This window comes from Alternaria novae-zelandiae, assembly GCF_023758075.1.
Source record: "Alternaria novae-zelandiae strain BMP 2774 chromosome Unknown scaffold_2, whole genome shotgun sequence".
In the NCBI taxonomy this organism is placed as follows: domain Eukaryota; kingdom Fungi; phylum Ascomycota; class Dothideomycetes; order Pleosporales; family Pleosporaceae; genus Alternaria; species Alternaria novae-zelandiae.
Window position 1 is genome coordinate 76,416 of NW_026056962.1, and position 18,611 is coordinate 95,026.

Sequence of the window (18,611 nt, forward strand, 5' to 3'; positions counted from 1 at the left end):
CGCATAGATTCAGCTTCCGCGCAGCTCAGACTACTATGCACCATCACGACAGGACGGCTGCCCGGAAATGACGACGCGCCAGCCCCTCCAAACCCTTCCCCCGCCGTCGGCCAACGTTATCAACACCCGCTACGCCCACCTCCAACGGCCCGCGAGCACCCAGGACGACGTGCAAGATGCAGCTTCCGTCGGGTCTGCGCTGAGCGACCTCGAAAACGATGCCGAGGACGAATTCGAGAAGCGCATGATCCAGAATGCGCGCGACGAGCGGCGGCTGAACCAGGCGCTGGGCAGCAGACCGCAGGCTTTCCGGAAGGCACGCACGCACCCACGCGTCGGGCTGACTCTGGACAACCTGGAGAGGAACAACGCGGTAGCTGGGGCGGATGGCCATGTCAAATTTGAGAGCCCGCCCAGCAGCACCGGGAGCGCGAGGAGCGACCCGGCGATACACGCGCCAGCTACATGGGGGAGGAAGAGCAGGAGCAACCGGAACTGGATGCGTACCATCACGTACGAGGAAGAGCAGCAGCAGACACCCGAGCGAGCCGACGACACAATACACGACCACTACGATGAAGCACATGCAAACGTGCCGCGTCGCTCAGTCGAAGACAGCCCGCTCTCGCACAAGGGCACACCACGCAACGACCAGTCGCAAGAGTGGGACCTTACGTTCGAGCTCAACGAAGCCTCTATGATAGCATCCACGCCTTACATACCACGGAACACTGTGCTAGACGATATACGGCAGAGAGAGATGGAGAGTGTCAAGGAGCAGGCAGCCACTGCCCGGCTGGAGAGAATGCGCCAAGGGTCGCCCGAACAATCGCGCCCGCGGACGTCTTCTGTACGGACGCTAGACACTGTAGATAGCAGCGCGAGAATAACAGATCAGGTGACACAGCCAGCTCCTTCGCCGAAGCGGAGACTGCGCACGCGGACCCATTCGTGGCAGTCCATTGGGAAGGCGCAGCCGGTCACGGGCATCGGCATGGAAGACCCGCCAGTTGCCATGTACAAGAGTGCCGAGAACATAGCTGCAGTAGATCGCGAAGTAGTCGTCACAGCCCAGCCTGTCCCACCAAGACGCATACCGAACCGAAGAGAAGACTCACAGGATCTATTGCGGCGGCTCGCGAGAGTCTCCAATACACCAAGCCCGAGACAGGCAGCACCATCCAGACCGGAATCTGCGCCCCCGGCACCGCTCGACAGCGCACCGCAGACTGTGCTGACCGAGACTACGCAATCTGAAAGCAAACCCGCCTCTGTAGAGGAGACGCCCGTCTCTGCTGAGGGTCCCGATGCGGCAGCAGCGACCTCGACCGTACGGCAAGAGCACAATGAATCCAAGGAAGCTGCGGCAAGTACCGAGCAGGTGGAAGCTACACCAATGCCGAAAGAGCGACCCGCCCTAAACCCGAAGACGCCAGTGGTGACTGGTGCTTGGGTCGATACACCAGGCCCGCGTACAGTACAAAGACCTGCCGTAGCGTCAAGGTCGCGTTCACTTTCACCCAAGAAAGGCAGTCCGCGCAAGCGAAGACCGTCTGAGAAGGCCGAAGAGCCATCCGAAGCCATGCCCTTAGAGCCTGTTCGCCCTCAGCTTCCAAAGTCTGCATTGCAGGCTCTCGTAGACGAAGCCAAATCTCAAGGCAGACGGCCATCAGCCGACTTCGGCGATTCGACCATCAACTCACTCGAAGATCTCATCGCTCCGTCAGGTGAAAGCCAAATAGACGAAGACACTCTTCAAGGCCTTCAGCTACCGACCGAGACTCCTCGTAACGAGGCAGAGCGCCAGCGACAGCAGGAGCTGTTACATCTCCACCGCATGAACGACCGGCTTCGCGCAGCGCGGACCAGCATTCGCGACGCAAGCCGCGGCATGAAGCGCGTCGAAGACCAAGTCGAGCACGTAGAAGAGGGCGAAAACGGCGAAAAAGTCAAAGTGGTGAGTCGTGCATGCCCTTGCGCGATAGACGACCATGTCCAGAGCTTTTCCATGTTGAGATGGTGGAAAAGTCTGTTTTGGCAGCAACAATTGAAGACCCTACGCCAGACATCGAACAGTTGGGGGAGAGCGTGGGGCGGGCTCACAGGCTTGAGTATCTTCTTGATAGTCCTTTTCACTTGGTGGATAAGTGAAGAGATCGCTTGGTATGTTGCATCTGTTCTGCCGTTTCGCGTACAGGAACGTTACTGACTAGTCTCACAGCGAGATGTACTGCCAGCCGATGTATGCTTACTCGTCGCCCCACCCATTCAGCGTCAACATGAAGGCTCCCAAGTTCCCCTTTGTCATACCCACACTCATCTACCGGACCTTCGTTCAAGGCTGGTGGGTACCAATATCGTCCTTCTTTTCTTGGATTGCCGCCACCATGTGGAGTTTATTCTTTGGTTTCGAAGAGGCGCAGGCCGTTAATTACAGTGCCAGCCAGACTATCAAAGCTGGGAGCACCATGAGGGAAAGCCACTGGATTAGCGACGAGGCGGCTAAACTTATGGAGGAGAAGGGCTGGGATCACAGCATGTTTGAAGACGAGATTCTGCCCGGGGGCAGGTGACGGCAAGGAATTGCTTTTGTCACAGTCATTCATTACTTTCCTTTTGTCGCATTGATTCAGCGAAGGCGTCTTGTCTATTAGGGCCGCATGTTTGAAACAGGAGTTGGATACGCCACGATTGTATTATTATGATAGCGTCTTGGATATCGCGTGTGAGCAGCAAGGGTCGTGTTGGTTTATCGACTGATCCTTGATCATTGCATAAGAAGAAATTTATCGCATACCTCAACTTCGGCTTTAAGATGCTTTTGTGATCGAGACGGAATGAAGGACTAAGACATCTGCTTCGCATCTTTTTGGGTAGTTCCGCCTGTGTGGCATCAGCCTCGAGTAGCTCGTTGTCTATTCTGTTCAAGCTTGGCCTGCAGTTCTCGGGCTTCTTCCTCTTCCTTCTCCAATTCCTGGCGTAGCCTTTCTTCATACGCTTTGGCTTCAGCCGTGATGATCAAGCCTGTACTTGTATCTTCGAGCGCGCAGGCGGGGTCTCTCGGCTCCAAACTCAACGTGAAAGGTGGAGCCCAGTGTTTACTCAACAGCGACCTGGTGGTAGCCCTAATTACCTCATCTACGCCAGTGTAGCGCGCGTAGTCGAAGCCTTTGCCTAGCACATCACTCTAAACGACAGGATTACTCCCTTCTTTGAAAGCTGTTCTCGCTGTTGAGCGTCGATAGTTGGAGGACCATCCAGCAACGCGTCTCCATGGTTGATACTGCCGTTACATGGGACTAGAAGTGCTACCTGATCTTGTACATACCTACTGACGCTGTGTAATAGAAGTATGCCGTCATGTAATCGACGATTAGTCGACATAGGTCAGGGCATGAGTGAACACCTGGGCAGCGTCGACAAGGAACAACGAGGAATATATTCTGGGGTGGTCGCCAGACAGCAGAGTATCGCATTTTGCGATTGCGATATACTATAGTGCTCGTTATGCGATACGCAATGCGGCTGTTGTTGGATGTATCAGTGATGCCGAAAGGCTAGCATCTTGTTGCCCCGCGAGCAGCGGCGCGTCCTCGCAGCACGTGACGTATGGGCTTCCACCTGAGCACTCTCTGCCCCTCAACTCAAAACCTACGCAAGCCACCATTTGCAGATTGCTCGGCCAGACTCCGATGACGAGCGACCAACGCGAACCGTCGCCTGGGTACTGATACACAATCGCGCCGCTACCCCAGCCCATTGGCGCGCGCTCCTCGCTTCTAGACAAGTTCACATCTGCATCCGGCATGGTGTTGCGGACTTCAAACACCTGCTAACTCAGACACCCTTGCATCACCCCAGCTGAAACATGCTGATTGGTTTCAAGCGCCGCCCATCCAATCCTCCAACCATTAATAGTTTCCCGGTTCTGGGGTATCGTTCGCAAGGTTTAGGGGCGGAACACCTGGGACGCGTACCTTGTGGGCTCGAAGTGTCTCAGTATGCCGCCCTCTGTGGGGGCTTGACAGGACGTTAAAAGGTGGAGGGGCTCGCTGCTGCGCGAGGGAGGTAAAAGCAACGTGAAGCAGGTCTAGCAACTTGCGGACGGTGCGGTGTAACAACATTCTTATCTTTCGAGCGCGGGCCGCACACAGTACATTCTCTTCTTGTTGACGACGACGCCGTATTTACGCCGTAATTTGGGGTCGGAAGGCTTACTATCACTCATTCTTTGTCGCCGCCCCTCGTTTCTGTTCGACCTCACTATCTGGCTTGCGCCTACACTACGATCCTTCGGTCATTCCCACGTTCAACGCAAGATCAGTTCTCAAAACGCCAAAATGTTTCTCGCCACAATCAAACTCTTCTCGTTCCTGATCAATCCAGAGTTCTGGGCCAGGACCGGCTTCTTCGTCGGCTACATTATCGCTTTCCTCCTCGTCTTGGAAGTTGTCCGTCTAGCCAGCACAGATGCGAATCGCAAAGAGGTTGAGAAACTTCTAGACGCGTATGCTGCGTCGAGGAGTGACGTGCCTGTGAGAAGACGTCGAGAAGAGGCTGCACCAGTGAAGAAGGTGGTGCAGGTATCCATCGATGAATTGGAAGACATGGAGAGGAGAAGTGTGATTGCCGAGCAGGAAAGACAAACACAAAAACATCAACAACGGGAACAAGAACGGACACGCACTCCTAGCCCTGCGGCGGCGCGGATACCAGAGTCCAGACATACCGAAGAGAAGCGCAGACGCAGAACGACATCTACATCCGTATCTCCACATGCTACTTCTCAGTCCCATTCACACCCGCAAACCACCTCCTCTTCGAGTCCTACCCGCCGTCTTCGGAAACGCAGCGACACGCTCAACTCTTCCAGCAGCGCAGAGGCTAAGGGCACTGCCGTACGGAGGCGCAGGGAAACTTCTCCCATAGAGTCTAAGACACGGGAGTCGAGGCATGCGAGTCCAACACCAAGATCGAGAAGTAAGGAGGCCAAGATACTAGGTGGATCATTGGGCAAGATGCTGAGGAGTAGAGGCTGAAGTTGAGCGGAGAGTCCAAGACGAATTATGTATAATCTTTTATGCTACGTAGGCATGACTTTACGAGTAGATGTAAATCTTCGAAATGTACAAAATTGGGTATCTTATCAACGCGTTCACGAACCCCAATCATGCTTCCTTTTTGTCTATCCTGAAACTCGACGTTAGGTCCAGCCTATGCACCTGCCAACCCATCCATACCCCCAATCTCCTTTTCAAATACCTCGAAGTCCACTCCTTCGTCTTCGAACATCTTCTTCACCTGCTCGGCGGCAGCTATCTGTCGCTCTTGCGTGAAGCCACCCGGAGCGTTGCTTTCGTACTGGATGAGCTCGACCCATCTGAAGAACAAGCTCTCCTTGCCCATGGCTGTGAGCCGGTCCTTGAACTGTATGACCTTGTCCCTCGCTTCGGTTTCCGAGCCTTCGTCGAGCTTCGCGCATTCCCAGACGGCCCATTGTCCGTTCTCTGCTTCAGGGTCGCCGACGTAGACGAAGACGCATTTGCGGAGGTGGTCGAGTGTGATGTCCTTGCGATCGAGCAGTTGCGTGGCAGCAACCATGCCAAAGAAGTCCAGGTCGAAGTCTGAATCCATCAACAGATATCCCGTCTTCTCCCTCAACCTCGTCTTGTCAACCGCGGGCAGAACTCTGGTCTTGAAGAAGGGATTATCCGCGCCTGCACGCCCACTTCCACCTTCAGCCTCCCCAAGCAGGTCCTTAGCTCCCCATCCTCTGCTGACCCGCACGTATACCTCCTCGTCCCTGAAGCCCACATTCCACCGCCAGCTCACGGGATTGCCTGGCTGCTCAATGAAGAAGGTGAACGGCCAGAGCGCCACGAACCGGAAGAGTAGGAAGTCCAGCATGAACATGGCCATGCGCTTTCCTACCCCCCATAGCAGGGTTGCCCAAGACGTGCCTGTCCAGTATATGGTAGTCTCATTGTGGTTTCCCATGACGGACATGAGGATGGCCCAGTAGTGAGGCCCGATGACGTACAGGCGCCATAGTACGAGCGCGGTTATGGCCGTGTTGAGGAGGACGGGGACGCCGAATATACGCCGCTTGAACCAGGCTGGATGCACATCGACATGTGTTATGTAAACGAGCGAGCGGTCGAAGGTGGATAGGAGCGTCTCGAGTTCAGCCGGTGCTGCGGTGAAGGGCTGTGGGATGGCTTTCTTGGACTTTGCGCCGGCAGGCTTGACCGCGCGTTGTTTGGTCTTGGGCGGCATGGCGAAGGCTACGAAATTGCGGAAACTACGACGGGGTTTGGAGGAAGCATTGGCCGAGATTACGATGTGCTGAACGTTGTGGTTGGACACACGCAACGTCGAGCTCCAGCATCATTCCGATCAGTTTCACCGTTCCGAAAATCTGGGGTAGCTGCCATCCGCCACACCACACCTCAAGATATCCATTCTCAACCTCAACTGCTCCTTTTCCCTAGCTTGACACACGCTCAATTCGCTCCTTTATGCAAGTGCGACACCTTATCTCTCAGCCTCCTCTAGGCTTTCACATGCGACGTCTATTTCGGGGCAAAAGCAGGTCGGCCTTTGTTCTGCAAAACCCCCCGATGGACGCATCATTCAGCACCGTGCCCAAGGCAGTGCCCTGTCCCGGTTTGGGTTCATCTGGGTCGGAGCTCGTTTGACGTTTTCGCCGACCATCCACTCAGGAACTGCGTTCTGCTGATCTCCGGCATCACTGAGGAGACCCGGTACTACCGTCAGCCGTCGATAACGTCAACATGAAGGCACCTTATTGAGGCACAGTTGACTGCGGCGCAATGTGAGCAGTGTTCTTGGTCATGGAAAACGTGTTGTACATTCTTCAAGATGCAAGAACACCTATACACCGCAGAAAGGAGACTGAATGAGAAAAAGCATACTATGCGTTGAGAATAGCAAACGTTAGATCTGCGGAAAGATCGCTCGCGTACCACGGGTGCGGTAGGTATCCACTCACCGCAGAAGCCGGTAGCCCCAATCCAGTGAGGCCTTGTGCTGCCACATCTAGGCACGGCTGCGGATAGGCCGGGCACGTCGTATGGAACGACCGTCCACCCAATTGGATTGGACATGGTATGGTTATTGCATAGTCGTCATCTAGTTTGCTTATCTGGGTCAGCCGCTGCTCTGCTCTAAGCGATGCATACTACCGTTTAGACTGCATCAGTCGCGTGGCAGTAGAACCTGATATACACCACCTCGTTCCCGCCTCCCAGGTGGAGCTTTTTGGCTCTCTCCAACCTCCTCTGCAGCAAACGTTTCATACGTCCAACATCAAACGGGCAAAGATGTCGCAGCAAGGAACCCAAGGACCTCCAGTGAGTGATGTCAATTCCAGCCTCCTCCTACGCGCAACTAACCATGGTCAGTCTGGAGCTTCTGGGCAAGCCAGTCGAGGCCCTCCATATGCGCCCCTCAATGCCGGCCTGGGTGGAACCCCTGCCATTGTGCCTGACGTACCTCTCGCCATTGTCTTTCTCATACTCTACCTGATCTTTGGCGTTATCCACATCAAGATCTTCAAGGGTAACAAGCATCGCGGGCACAAGTTCATCTTCAATGGCGCTATACTCGGTAAGTCCTTTCAGTCCTATTGACTAGTATGCACACGGCTAACACATTGCAGGTCTTTGCAAGATCAGAATCATCACCATGTCCCTGCGGATAGCATGGGCCAACTATCCCAGGAACATCGGACTCGCCATCGCGGCCAACATTTTCGTCTACATCGGTACCATCATCTTGTACGGAGTGAACTGGTTCTTTGTCCAACGTATTGTCCGCTCCCAGCATGCGCGCCTAGGATGGTCAACGCCGTACCGCATCTTTCACCGAGGCGGACTGGTTCTGTTGGTAGCCACTCTACTTATGCTCATCATAAGCCAGATCTGGCAGTTCTTCACACGCGACCAAAGCAAGCTTACTGCTTTCCACGACCTATTCGTCCTCGCTCAGACATATTTTACGATATTCTGCTTTGCGCCAGCTATCCTAGTAGGCATCTCGCTCCTCGTTCCTAGGACAGAAGTCGAGAAGTTTGGCGCTGGTCGTCTGAGGTACAACATCATCATCCTCCTCATCTCGGTGTCTGTTCTCTCCATCGGGCAGATCTTCCGCTGCGTTCTGGCCTGGATTCCAGGAACCCCATTGATTGATGTACAGCGCGACGTCATCAAGCTGCCGTGGTACCTGACCAAGGGAAGCTTCTACTGCTTCAATTTTGTCACTGAGATCCTCGTCATCATCATGTTTGCAGTGGTTCGCGTCGACCTACGTTTCTACGTGCCAAATGGGGCCAGGAAGTCAGGTGACTATTCCAGGAGCCGCGTTGACTTGCACGACGAGAACGAGAAGAATCTTACCGTACCCCCGCCCACTCTGGCTCACCCGATGGCCCACCCCAACGACTCAAGTCAAACGCTACACAGATACCAGTCTTCCGTGTTCGAAGACACCCAGACACTGGCTGATTCACTACAATACCCTCATTCGACTCTAGAAGTAGACAACACAGGTAGCTGGAAGGTCAAGCGTCTCTCGGGCGACTCATCGAGAAGCCGCCACACTACCATTTCTTTCGCAGCCTCATCTAAGACAACACTAAATGACAAGGCTTCGCGCCCCGATATCAATGTGCCGCCAGTTCCAGAACTGCCTGCTGAATGGCCATTGCCAGCTTCCACGCCACCGCCGGGTGCAAGTTCTGTTCTGGAGCATACAAATCCGCCATCGCGTCGGGGCACCCCGCAACAACAGACATACGAGCTTGAACATCACCAATTGAATGAGTTCGATGTAGGCGATGCGGTTACCGACGCATTGGCCAGGCTGGAATCAAACAGTGACAGACGTAGAGCCAACCCTTCGACCCCACCTCCGAGATCTCATCGCAAAACGCCAGTACCGGTTTACACTCCTACTATGCCATCTAAAAGTGGAAGTGTTTCGCCATCCCGAAAGACCAGGAAGCGCGTTAGTTTCCCGCAGACAGAGGTCATCCGCAGCCGCGCAAACAGCGCCAATTCTCAGGGTGCAAGAACCCCTGCTATCGAAGAGATCCCCGAACTCCCGATCCAGAAGCCCTCCGAGTCATCAAGACCAGCTCACCGAACTGGACCGACAAGAACTCCTAGTCTCGAAATTATCTCCTTGTTGAACCACATGAGTGGCGATTCCACTCGCATCCGAGACGCATCACTCCAGCGAACACGCGCCACCTCAGTCGCGGGATCGGACGAACCTAAGACTCCTGCTTCTTGCGATCTTACTCGACAGACAAGCTCAAAGTACAGTAATGATAATAGCAGCGCAACAAGCTCCGAAGTGCGAGAGAAAGAACTCGCGAGGGAGGAATTCCGTCGCTTCAGCTCAGAGGCACCGCACAGATAGGGTTCGTCTCTTTGAGCAATACCCACGAACTCACGACTTTCCTTAATCTTTAATGGCTTGACCATCATACATTCTTGTTTTGACCGGCGTCTGCAGCATCTCGTACCTATGGTACACTACGCGCATATTGGTCCACATATCGTCCCACTCTCTGGACGCTTCCCTTATTGTACATACTTACAACTCAATCCTGAGTATCTCCTATACAATTATCTTAGGCGTTTAGTGCTATTAAATTGAATTTATCATGCTGGTCGCCTAACGGCACGGCGCATCACACATATCCGCTCCGGTTCTTTGTCTCCACCCGATATTTCAGGCAGCAACATTCTTGCAACCACCATTCGTTCATAACGCTAAATACAGTCCGCAGACGATTTGAGTATCGCACGTATACAGAATCATGTAGGACGTTGTAGCGGAACGGAGATGGAGTCTTCATCCGGTGCGTTCACATTGAAGTGAGTAGATATGTATAAAGTAGCTGAAGGCAGTGAGCAACCTTCCGTACCACCAAACAGCATCACAGTTTGAGTTCCATCTCAACCTTCACAGTTCAGCAACAATGTCTTCAACCCAAACCCCCATCCGCGTCGGCGTCCTTTACGAAGGAACACAAATGACAGACCTCGCCGGCCTCGACCTCCTCGGCAACCTCACGCCCCAAACCATCAACCTGATCATAGCCATGAACCCACAATTCGCCTCGATGGCACCCCATGCCATCCCCATGACCTTCCTCTACATATCCTCTACCATGGACCCTGCCCACGTAACCCCAGACATGTACGTGCGACCCACGCATACCTACGCAACCGCGCCGCGTGACCTCGATATCCTGCTCCTCGGCGGCCCAAACCCCGCGACTGTTCACGAAGAGAGTCTGGTATTTTTGAAAGAGGCGAGTAAGCAGACGAAAGTCATCCTTACCACGTGCACGGGCGGTATGTGGTTGGCGAGGAGTGGGGTGTTGGAGGGGAAGAAGGCTACGACGAACAGGGTCATGTTGGGGATGGCGAAGAAGATGTTTCCGGGAACGGAGTGGGTGGATCGTAGGTGGGTTGTTGACGAGGGGTGGTTTGATGGCGCCGAGATTTGGACGGCGGGAGGTGCGGGGTGCGGTGAGTGTCTTCCCTCTCTGGTGCTGTAGTGTGGGTTGAGGTGTGTTTGTCCTGACTTCAATGCAGGTATCGATATGTTCATTGAGTATACGTACCAGAACTTCGACAAGAAGATGGTGGAGTTTGGATGCGCGGGGTTGGATTTCGATTTTGAAGGGCGTAACGAGTTTTACAAAGGAGCGCTGCCTGATATGACCATGGCCTGAAGATGTGAGTATTGCAGAAGGACGTATCAGCTTCATATAAGCTTTTGAATGAATCTATGTAGCAGTTTGAGTTCCATCATGCCCTGATCATGAGATCGATGGACGACATCGTAAGCTTCCACGCTCGATTTGAAATGAGAGACCAGACACATTCCCATGGCTTTGATGATTTTTTGTTGAAAAGAAGAAGGGTTGGAATTTATGCGAGGAGAAAGAATCAGAAAGCCAGATTGGAATTTAAACATTTCTTGATGCACCCCACAGCACTACAGCGACACGTCCTTCGCTTTCCTCACTTTTCATACATGGCGATCATTATATCAACATGCATGACTTTTTGTTCTCATTGTCTGCCACAGTCGCATTCCAAGTATCACAGCAGAATTCCACCTTTGGCTTTTATTACAAATCAGGTAACAGATGTGTAGAAGCTACTGGTGTATAAGCCATTGAGATGATGAAGAGGCCCAAGAAGGCCTATGTAGGCTGTGGTGGACAGTTTTGAGAAAGCCTGAAGGCACACCATCAATTCACATGGACACCATTTTAAAGGCAGACGCTGAAGTCCACACGGAGAAGGACATCCATGTTATTCTCTTCGATGTAATTTGGAGGAATACCGGCGGAATTCATACGTCGTCATCGAGTAGTTTCTGGTGATGAAGATGAAATGGTAAATTGTAGAAGACTTCCCAGCCATGAAAGTGCAGATGACATATTTTGTACTCCAGCCAAACCTCCTAGCAGTCCATGAATTACTGTAAGACTGTTTTCTGATAAAGTGAGTCCACCGGAATCCCAAACCCACGTCCATGGTTGCTTTGGTTTTTTTATCCACAGCTTCAATCAAGGCATACAGCAATCGCGACCAGCCACCAACATCCGAATTTTCCAAAATTGTTCCAGAATAGTACCTCATGCAAAAAACACGATAGCGGCCAACATGAATAGTACTCGCAGTTTTCGGAGAGAAGAAACAAAGACAATTTTTCCTCTTCTAGGGTAGTTGCTGGTCATGCAAGAGTAACATTGGGCGGATCAGGAAAATCCATAGAATTAGTAACTGTGTTTTGAGGCAATGATGGCACTGAGCAACTCCATTGTGTGGATTCTGGTGATTTTTTTTGGAGAAAAGACCGAGTTCCCAGGGTGACAGAGAGATGAAGTAGAAAGGCGTAGAGATAGTTTAAATACATCCTAGCGCATTGGCAGATGCTGCGTATAGTCGCGATGCTGGTCATCACCATATTGCTTGCAAGTGGGTATGAAGACGCTTGGCACATGCGTGCTATGGTACAACATGTTCGGCTTCATTAGCATTCTCCATTTTCCCATACTATGTACTTGGTATACGAGCGTGCAATATCCATGTCCATCTAGTCGTACAAGGACTTCCACTCAAAACAGGCGCCGCATCTCCTTTTCCCACTAACATTACTTTGCCGCTGTTACCACACCCTCATATTCTCGACTCGCTATGTAATCCAGGGTGCGCTGGAAGTGTTTCCTTGGGTTCTCGAGCGAAGAAGCGTTTTCGTTGGATTGTAGGTTGGAGTGAATGAGCTCGATGAGACCGTTGAGGTATTTCGTCGTGACCTAGTAATCGTTAGAAAAGCTTCGGAGTTTGCAAGATGGCAACTTACAGCATCGTTTTCTTGGTCGAAGTAGTAGACGTATCTGTTCAAAATCTCGACAAAGAGCTCGACTGAGACCGCGGCATCCATGCATGCGTCGGCCACACGGAGAGCACGTTGTAAGCACTCAAGCACTCGCTTGCCGTCGCGGTACAGCTGTACTAGTCAGTACTGGTTTCTTGAAAGTCGGGTTGGGTTCACTCACGTTCTTCGGGTCCTCCTCGCCTAATGCCCTGATCTCAGTCGCCCACCACAGGTGACTTGCGAGGTACACTGCGCGACACTGATCCGGCTTCTTGAGCAGCTTGCTTCCATGTAACGCGCACTTCGTGATCAGGGTATCGTAATTCTCCTTGCCGAAATTCCTCGTTGTGTGTAGGCCACTCGCAATGACACACACAGCCTGGAACTGCGCTCTTGAGTCGCTGATGGCCTCCTCGTATATCGTAAACGCCTGCGCGAAGAACTCGTATGCGACCTCTTCGAAGCCGTTCTGATCTGCGACTTGACCACAGGCGATGAAGAGGCGGAGGGAGAGGTCTGCGGAGCCAGTAACGCGGGTGTAGAGTGTCGACAGTGTACTGTGCATGAACTTGTAGAGAGCGGATGATTGTGATTGCCAGTTGTCTTCGAAGTGTTCGCGCTTCTTGTATTGCCGAGCGAGCTTGAGTGATGCTGTGATGATGGCGGGGGATGTGTACTTGACGCGCTCGTTGCCTTCGGCGAAGGACTTGCGTGCGGCTTGGAGGAGCTATGGGAGTTGTTAGTACGTACTATTGTCTGCACGTTGATTGAACTCACCTTGAATTGGGTATCGTTGTCCTTGCCGCGAATGAGGTGTACTATCCGCGCGAGCCATCCCTGCTCTTCTATCGTCTCTTCCGTCTCCTGTGCCCGTCTTTGAATCGGTCCTCCTGGGTATCCCTGCGCCTGCTGGATGCCTTCCCGAATGAGAACCTTCAAGATCTCAAGCACACTCTCGAGGTTCTCCACGGATGCGATGTAGGTCTGATTCCGCATCAGACTTCTTGCGACTTCGCCGGCCACGGCTCTCCGAGTCGGGTATGGTTGTGAATGTAGCAGAGGGATGAAGTTGGGTAATGCGAGCGCGGTAAAGAGAGAGATGTAGGTCTTGATCGGCGAAAGGAGGAGGCTGAGGATCTGGCTTTGAGTTGCTTGCGAGTGCAGGTCGGCGCTGTTCGCGTATTCGGCGACCTTTTGATTCGCAAACGTCAGGACTTGGTCGATGTAGTCGAGCCTTTCGGGGTAGATGTTCCTGTGAATATTAGTATCGTGCCTGGTTTAGGAAGTATGCTGGGACGTACAAGGCGAGATTTGCTAGAGACACCAATAGTCCGATCGTGTCTTGTATTGGTAGCCGCTGCATCTTGACCAGCGTTTGGACCTGCTCATGGAAGATCTCAAACAGCTTGACATTGTTCGGTATGCCGCGTCTCTTCTCGATATCGCCATCTGTCTCGGTCGCTGGGGTCTCGTCGTTCTCGGCGGAGGTCTCTGCGGGTTTCGATGCCTCTTCGGAGTCTTCTTCGGTGCTTGGTTGCGTCTCTGAGGGTTCCTCTGCGTCTCCGTTCTGCTGCGCTGGCGCTGATTCGGGTTCGGCGGCCTTCTTTTCCTTCGCTATCCGCATTTGCTCCATGAGTTGTGCTATTGACTCCTCTTCCGTCTTCTTGCGCTGCTCTGGGCTTTCCGACTCGGCTTCTCTTTGCGCGTAGGACGATAACCGGTCCATGAGGCCCACGACGATGGCTTTGACGTTTACGTGCGGATTGAGGCGTGCGACGGCGGAGAGGAACTGGTCGAGCGTGTGCAGGTGGAATTCGTCCGGGAAGACCTGGGTGACAACTGCTGCGTGTTAGTGATATCCTGAGGTCGGCAATCCGATACATACCCTCGAGGAGGTATTCCTGGGCCAAGACATCGCGACATTGCACAATCTGTTCCAGCAGCGGGTTGAGGATCTTCTTGTAGTTGTCCAAGTCGACCAGCTGGCTGAGCCTGACCAAGTTGCTGCCCACGAGGAGCTGCAGTTCCTGGCGCTCCTTGGTCCGCTGCTCGCGCTCCCTGGAATGACCCTGGTGCTGCAGGCGCACCCACAGCTTGTTCATCTCGACAAAGTTGGTCAAGATGAAGCTGATGGAGTCCTGGAGATTGCCCTCGGGCCCCTCGCTGTCGCCCGACGGAAGGCAGTCGCGAGCCTGGCCGGCCAGGTAGTAGCGCAGGAAGAGGCCGCGGATGGGGTGCTGGACGCCGCGACTCATCTCCATCATGTCCTTCATGATCTCCTTGACGGGCGCATCCTCAATGGCCATGTAGACGGTGCCGACGGTGACCATGAGATACAGGCGCGGGATGATGTTGCCGGCATACTGGACGAGTTCGTAGAGGTCGGCGAGGTGGTTGACGGGGTGGTTCTCGCGCAGGTAGACGGAGAGATGGCGCAGGGCATCGAAGACGGCCATGTACAGCTCGTAGTACTGCTTGGGGCCGAGGCTGCTGGTGCGCAGTTCCGACACGAGGGTCGAGCTATCATGGGGGTCATTAGCACACACAAAACATCACCAGAGGGGCCCTCGGAGCTTAGAGTATGTCGGCGCGTACCTGCACTTGAGCGCATCCATCAGCTTGCCCGGCGTCTCGAGGCAGCGCCGCATGAGCATCGTCTGCTGGCGCACCACGGCCAGGGCATCTTCGAGCAGCCGGGCCTGGTCTTCTACGGGGGGCGGCGACGCCATTGTGAGCGAGAGAGGCGGATCGTCCGGGGGTGTGGAGAGCTCGTCGTGGATACGCACCGCCGCCTTGGGTGTAACCGTTCGCCAAGCACGCAGGGATGCAAGCTCCCCTTCGACCTGCGTCATCAGCCTTCACACCATCATCCACCATCACTCGGCCAGGTCAGAACTTGGGCTTGTGCATGCGTCTATTATTTAATCTATTGGTACATCGGCATTCGTCTCACAGACGTGTCTAATCTTCATAATATAACTCCTCGCCGTACTAGGCTGGCTTCCGGCCATTATTCGTATATCGTAAAACACAGGGAGAAAGGAACAGGCGGGTCGAGCCAGTCTGCCGCCAAAGCAAAAACACCAAAGAAGCCTGGACCGCAGACATCACACAGGTAGCTATGGCGCCGCGGTGACAGCTGCAGCGGCTTCGAACGTCTTCACGCGGTAATGCGTGTGCCACATGCCATCATCATAGTACTCCGTGGGGCCGTTGTCTGGCGAAAGCGTGACCGTCACGAAGATTGGCTTCGGTGTCTCAACTGGCGTTGAGATGCTGCTGGAAGACAGGCCTGAGATCGTCGGTGTTGCAGTTGATGTTGGCGAAGGAACCGATGGGCTAGGAGTTGATGTAGTTTTGACCGATGATGTTGATGTAGGTGTTGGCGTAGGAGTAGACGAGACTGGTGTGGGTGTTGACGATGACGACGATCTCAACACACTGCTCGAGCTGCAGCTAGATGTCGACGCGGGCGCCGGTTGAGGCTGGACGACAGTCGCAGTGACTTCTTGGGTGACAGTCTGTGCCGGTCCGACGACTTCGACCGTCTTCGTCGTCTTGATCACCGAAGTGGCAGTTGCGACCGGGGTCGAGGCGTCTCCACCAACATTGACAACCGAATAGCTCTTGTTGCGTGGGACAATCTCGCGGGGCTTCGACGAGTCCAAAGGCCGTCCGGTAGCCAGTGTCGAGAAAAAAGCGGCCAGTGCCAGAGTCTGAGCGTTGAGAAGCATGGTATCGAAAGGATTGGGATGGTTTATTGACTGCGCCGTTGATAGTCGTGTACACGTGTTAAGCACGGCTTCGGTGTGGGTATGCGCTGGCAGAGGACAGTGTGGGAACCACGATGTAGGTATCCGTTTATTAGATCCATAGCTGCTGTTGTGCTGCGCAATTTCTCGAGGGCTGGAAATGTGGTGGTTGGGTGATGGCTGGTCGTGCACGGACCACGGCTCCCGCGACGCGAAGCTGGCAGACGCGACAGGCTGGACTCATCCAAACTCTTGACCGTCAAAAACTTGGAACTTTGCGACCCATGTAGCATGTTGTTATCTGTCGCATCACATGTCAATGTCGGATAATTGATACAATTATAACGTTAATTAGTTCAGCGCTGTCCAAAGGCCCCGTTCCCCGGCATCTCCTGCGGCGGCCTCTGGTTCAGCGCCATTTCCTGAGGATCCCGCGTTCCCTGCGCTTCGACCATTGGACCACCCTGGAACTGGTTCCCATACGGATTCGCGTTCATCTCTTGGTAGCGTTGTGACTGGTAATGAGGCTGCTTATCCTGAGCCTCGACCTCACTCCTGTATGCCATGCCGTCCACTTCCTGGCCCTGCCTCATCCAGGACTGCGGCGGATCCGTCTGTTGCATCCTCGGTTGCATCAGAGCCGATTGTATTTGCGCCTGCTGGTTGATCTGTCGCGAGCGTTTCTTGCTATGTCGTCGGAAAGCCCAAAAACCCAGGCCGGCGAAGAGAAGAAACAGTCCTACTCCGACACCCACACCAATGCCGATCATCCTCTGTTGCGCGTCGACGGCTTTGTCTGATTTGATGTCAGTCAAATTAAACGGCTGCAAATTCGGAGGTCGGACTCACCGAAGGTGTCTTTCATATCATTTCGGCTGGCATCTGGCGTCATATTAGAGACTCAAATGTGTGAGGGAGGCAGGCATACTGACCGAATTCGCTACTTGGATTAGACATACAGACTAAGCTTCCGGATGAGTCTCTTTCGCAATCTGAAATCGATACTGAAGTTGGGAAGGACATGAAGATGGGATGGGTATAATCCCTTGATATACAATTCCGCTTTGACGTATACTTATTGATCCTGTGTCAAGGAAATGCAGTAAGCACTAACTATGTATGCGAGACGATCTACTCGTTCTACTTATATCACAACACAGTGATGGCAACACAGGGCTATGTGCATCCATCTCTCGTTGGAGTAGCACCGAGCTAGCTGCTTCAGGAAAAGTGTATGCACGCGAGGAACCGCCCCGCCAACCGGTAAGGCTGATTGGCAGACTCACAAGATGCGGAGCACGCTCAGCCTCGTCACATCGGACGCCTTACCTGGCAGGAAGATCTATATCCTCTTTTGGGGTGCGCTGCAACGATCGCTTTCAGGATTGTCGCCCAGCACTACGGTAAACTCGGATCCATCCTTACCATATATCACTGCTCACTTCGCGTGTTCCGATGGTCATGCACGGTGGCAACAGCGATGGAAGAGCGACTGGGAAACGTGCTTCATTTAATACTGTTAACAAACTTCTCAGACAAGACATTCAGACCCCACGGAATTCTGGCAAATCCTCGTCTCGCACCCGTACCTGTCGCACATAACCTTCACCTTTAGCCTCTTCAGCCGAGAACTCTCGTGGTTCAGCCTCGCTCAGAGCCCTCGTTTTCAGGTTCTTGCTGAACTTCTTGCTCCACCACCGCGCAATGCCTCGTCCTTCAAGCTTCGCTGTTGCTCTCTCCTGTCCGTCCGATTCTGCCTTGTATCCACCTATCGGAACATCGCGCTCAGTGACAACAAGGTCGCTCGCCGGTGACCGATGAGTAGAGCTGCGTCTTCCAAGTAGGAAAGCGGCGACTGCGATAAGAAGAACCCCAAGTATGGCTCCGATGCTGATGCCGGCGATTGCCCCGCTCGATAAGCCTGTGTTGGGAGAGGTTGAGGCTGGCGCAATGGTGTTCGGTGGTGGAAGTGCGGATGAGGAAGGTGTCACTGAAGATAGTGTAGCTGGGATTGTTGTTGCAACGGATGTTGAAGAGGAAGCATAAGATGAGGAAGGGAAGACAACGGTGATCGGGAAGGTCCCTAGAGTCGAGCTGAACCTTTGCGTCGTGACAAGCGACACCGAAGGTGTTGTAGAAGACGGCACAACCGCCAGGGGAAGCGTCGTGATGAACGCGGAGAGAAAGAGGGACATATTCTTGCAATGTAGGGATCTGGAGCCACGTTTGCCTGAACGCTCGCAGTAAACAAGATACCGACGAGTCTGAAGTTGCCTCGTCAATTTACACGATAACAACGGACGAGGAGATAAGAAGACCGGCAAGGGGGAAGTCGAGAAGATAATCATACCTCCCTCGGACGGCCCCCACACCACACCAGCCGTTCACTTCAGCCAACTACTACACTTCTTCCTATAATTGGCGCCTGTT

The 18,611-nt window shown here is 53.5% G+C and overlaps 8 protein-coding genes across 8 annotated transcripts; 5 read left to right on the forward strand and 3 right to left on the reverse strand.

Moving 5' to 3' along the window:
* Positions 1–67: 67 nt before the first annotated feature.
* J4E88_001082 (uncharacterized protein) lies at positions 68–2,573 on the forward strand (the record flags this gene model as incomplete). The annotated part of the gene is made up of 3 exons (XM_049394754.1): positions 68–1,957; positions 2,066–2,163; positions 2,222–2,573. 3 exons carry the CDS (start codon positions 68–70, stop codon positions 2,571–2,573), a joined length of 2,340 nt encoding a protein of 779 aa, XP_049258618.1.
* A 1,767-nt stretch (positions 2,574–4,340) lies between these two features.
* J4E88_001083 (uncharacterized protein) lies at positions 4,341–4,888 on the forward strand (the record flags this gene model as incomplete). The annotated part of the gene is made up of 2 exons (XM_049394755.1): positions 4,341–4,507; positions 4,717–4,888. The coding sequence occupies 2 exons, from the start codon at positions 4,341–4,343 to the stop codon at positions 4,886–4,888; spliced, it is 339 nt and encodes a 112-aa protein (XP_049258619.1).
* A 326-nt stretch (positions 4,889–5,214) lies between these two features.
* J4E88_001084 (uncharacterized protein) lies at positions 5,215–6,276 on the reverse strand (the record flags this gene model as incomplete). Its single annotated transcript, XM_049394756.1, has 1 exon — positions 5,215–6,276. One exon carries the CDS (start codon positions 6,274–6,276, stop codon positions 5,215–5,217), a length of 1,062 nt encoding a protein of 353 aa, XP_049258620.1.
* Positions 6,277–7,416: 1,140 nt separating this feature from the next.
* Positions 7,417–9,444, forward strand: J4E88_001085 (uncharacterized protein; the record flags this gene model as incomplete). Its single annotated transcript, XM_049394757.1, has 3 exons — positions 7,417–7,423; positions 7,453–7,629; positions 7,682–9,444. 3 exons carry the CDS (start codon positions 7,417–7,419, stop codon positions 9,442–9,444), a joined length of 1,947 nt encoding a protein of 648 aa, XP_049258621.1.
* A 471-nt stretch (positions 9,445–9,915) lies between these two features.
* Positions 9,916–10,771, forward strand: J4E88_001086 (uncharacterized protein; the record flags this gene model as incomplete). Its single annotated transcript, XM_049394758.1, has 3 exons — positions 9,916–9,924; positions 9,974–10,565; positions 10,632–10,771. The coding sequence occupies 3 exons, from the start codon at positions 9,916–9,918 to the stop codon at positions 10,769–10,771; spliced, it is 741 nt and encodes a 246-aa protein (XP_049258622.1).
* Positions 10,772–12,205: 1,434 nt separating this feature from the next.
* J4E88_001087 (uncharacterized protein) lies at positions 12,206–15,158 on the reverse strand (the record flags this gene model as incomplete). The annotated part of the gene is made up of 7 exons (XM_049394759.1): positions 12,206–12,367; positions 12,415–12,561; positions 12,611–13,156; positions 13,207–13,681; positions 13,731–14,268; positions 14,315–14,949; positions 15,025–15,158. 7 exons carry the CDS (start codon positions 15,156–15,158, stop codon positions 12,206–12,208), a joined length of 2,637 nt encoding a protein of 878 aa, XP_049258623.1.
* A 441-nt stretch (positions 15,159–15,599) lies between these two features.
* J4E88_001088 (uncharacterized protein) lies at positions 15,600–15,912 on the forward strand (the record flags this gene model as incomplete). Its single annotated transcript, XM_049394760.1, has 2 exons — positions 15,600–15,605; positions 15,628–15,912. 2 exons carry the CDS (start codon positions 15,600–15,602, stop codon positions 15,910–15,912), a joined length of 291 nt encoding a protein of 96 aa, XP_049258624.1.
* A 625-nt stretch (positions 15,913–16,537) lies between these two features.
* J4E88_001089 (uncharacterized protein) lies at positions 16,538–17,073 on the reverse strand (the record flags this gene model as incomplete). Its single annotated transcript, XM_049394761.1, has 2 exons — positions 16,538–16,977; positions 17,031–17,073. The coding sequence occupies 2 exons, from the start codon at positions 17,071–17,073 to the stop codon at positions 16,538–16,540; spliced, it is 483 nt and encodes a 160-aa protein (XP_049258625.1).
* Between the last annotated feature and the right edge of the window lie 1,538 nt (positions 17,074–18,611).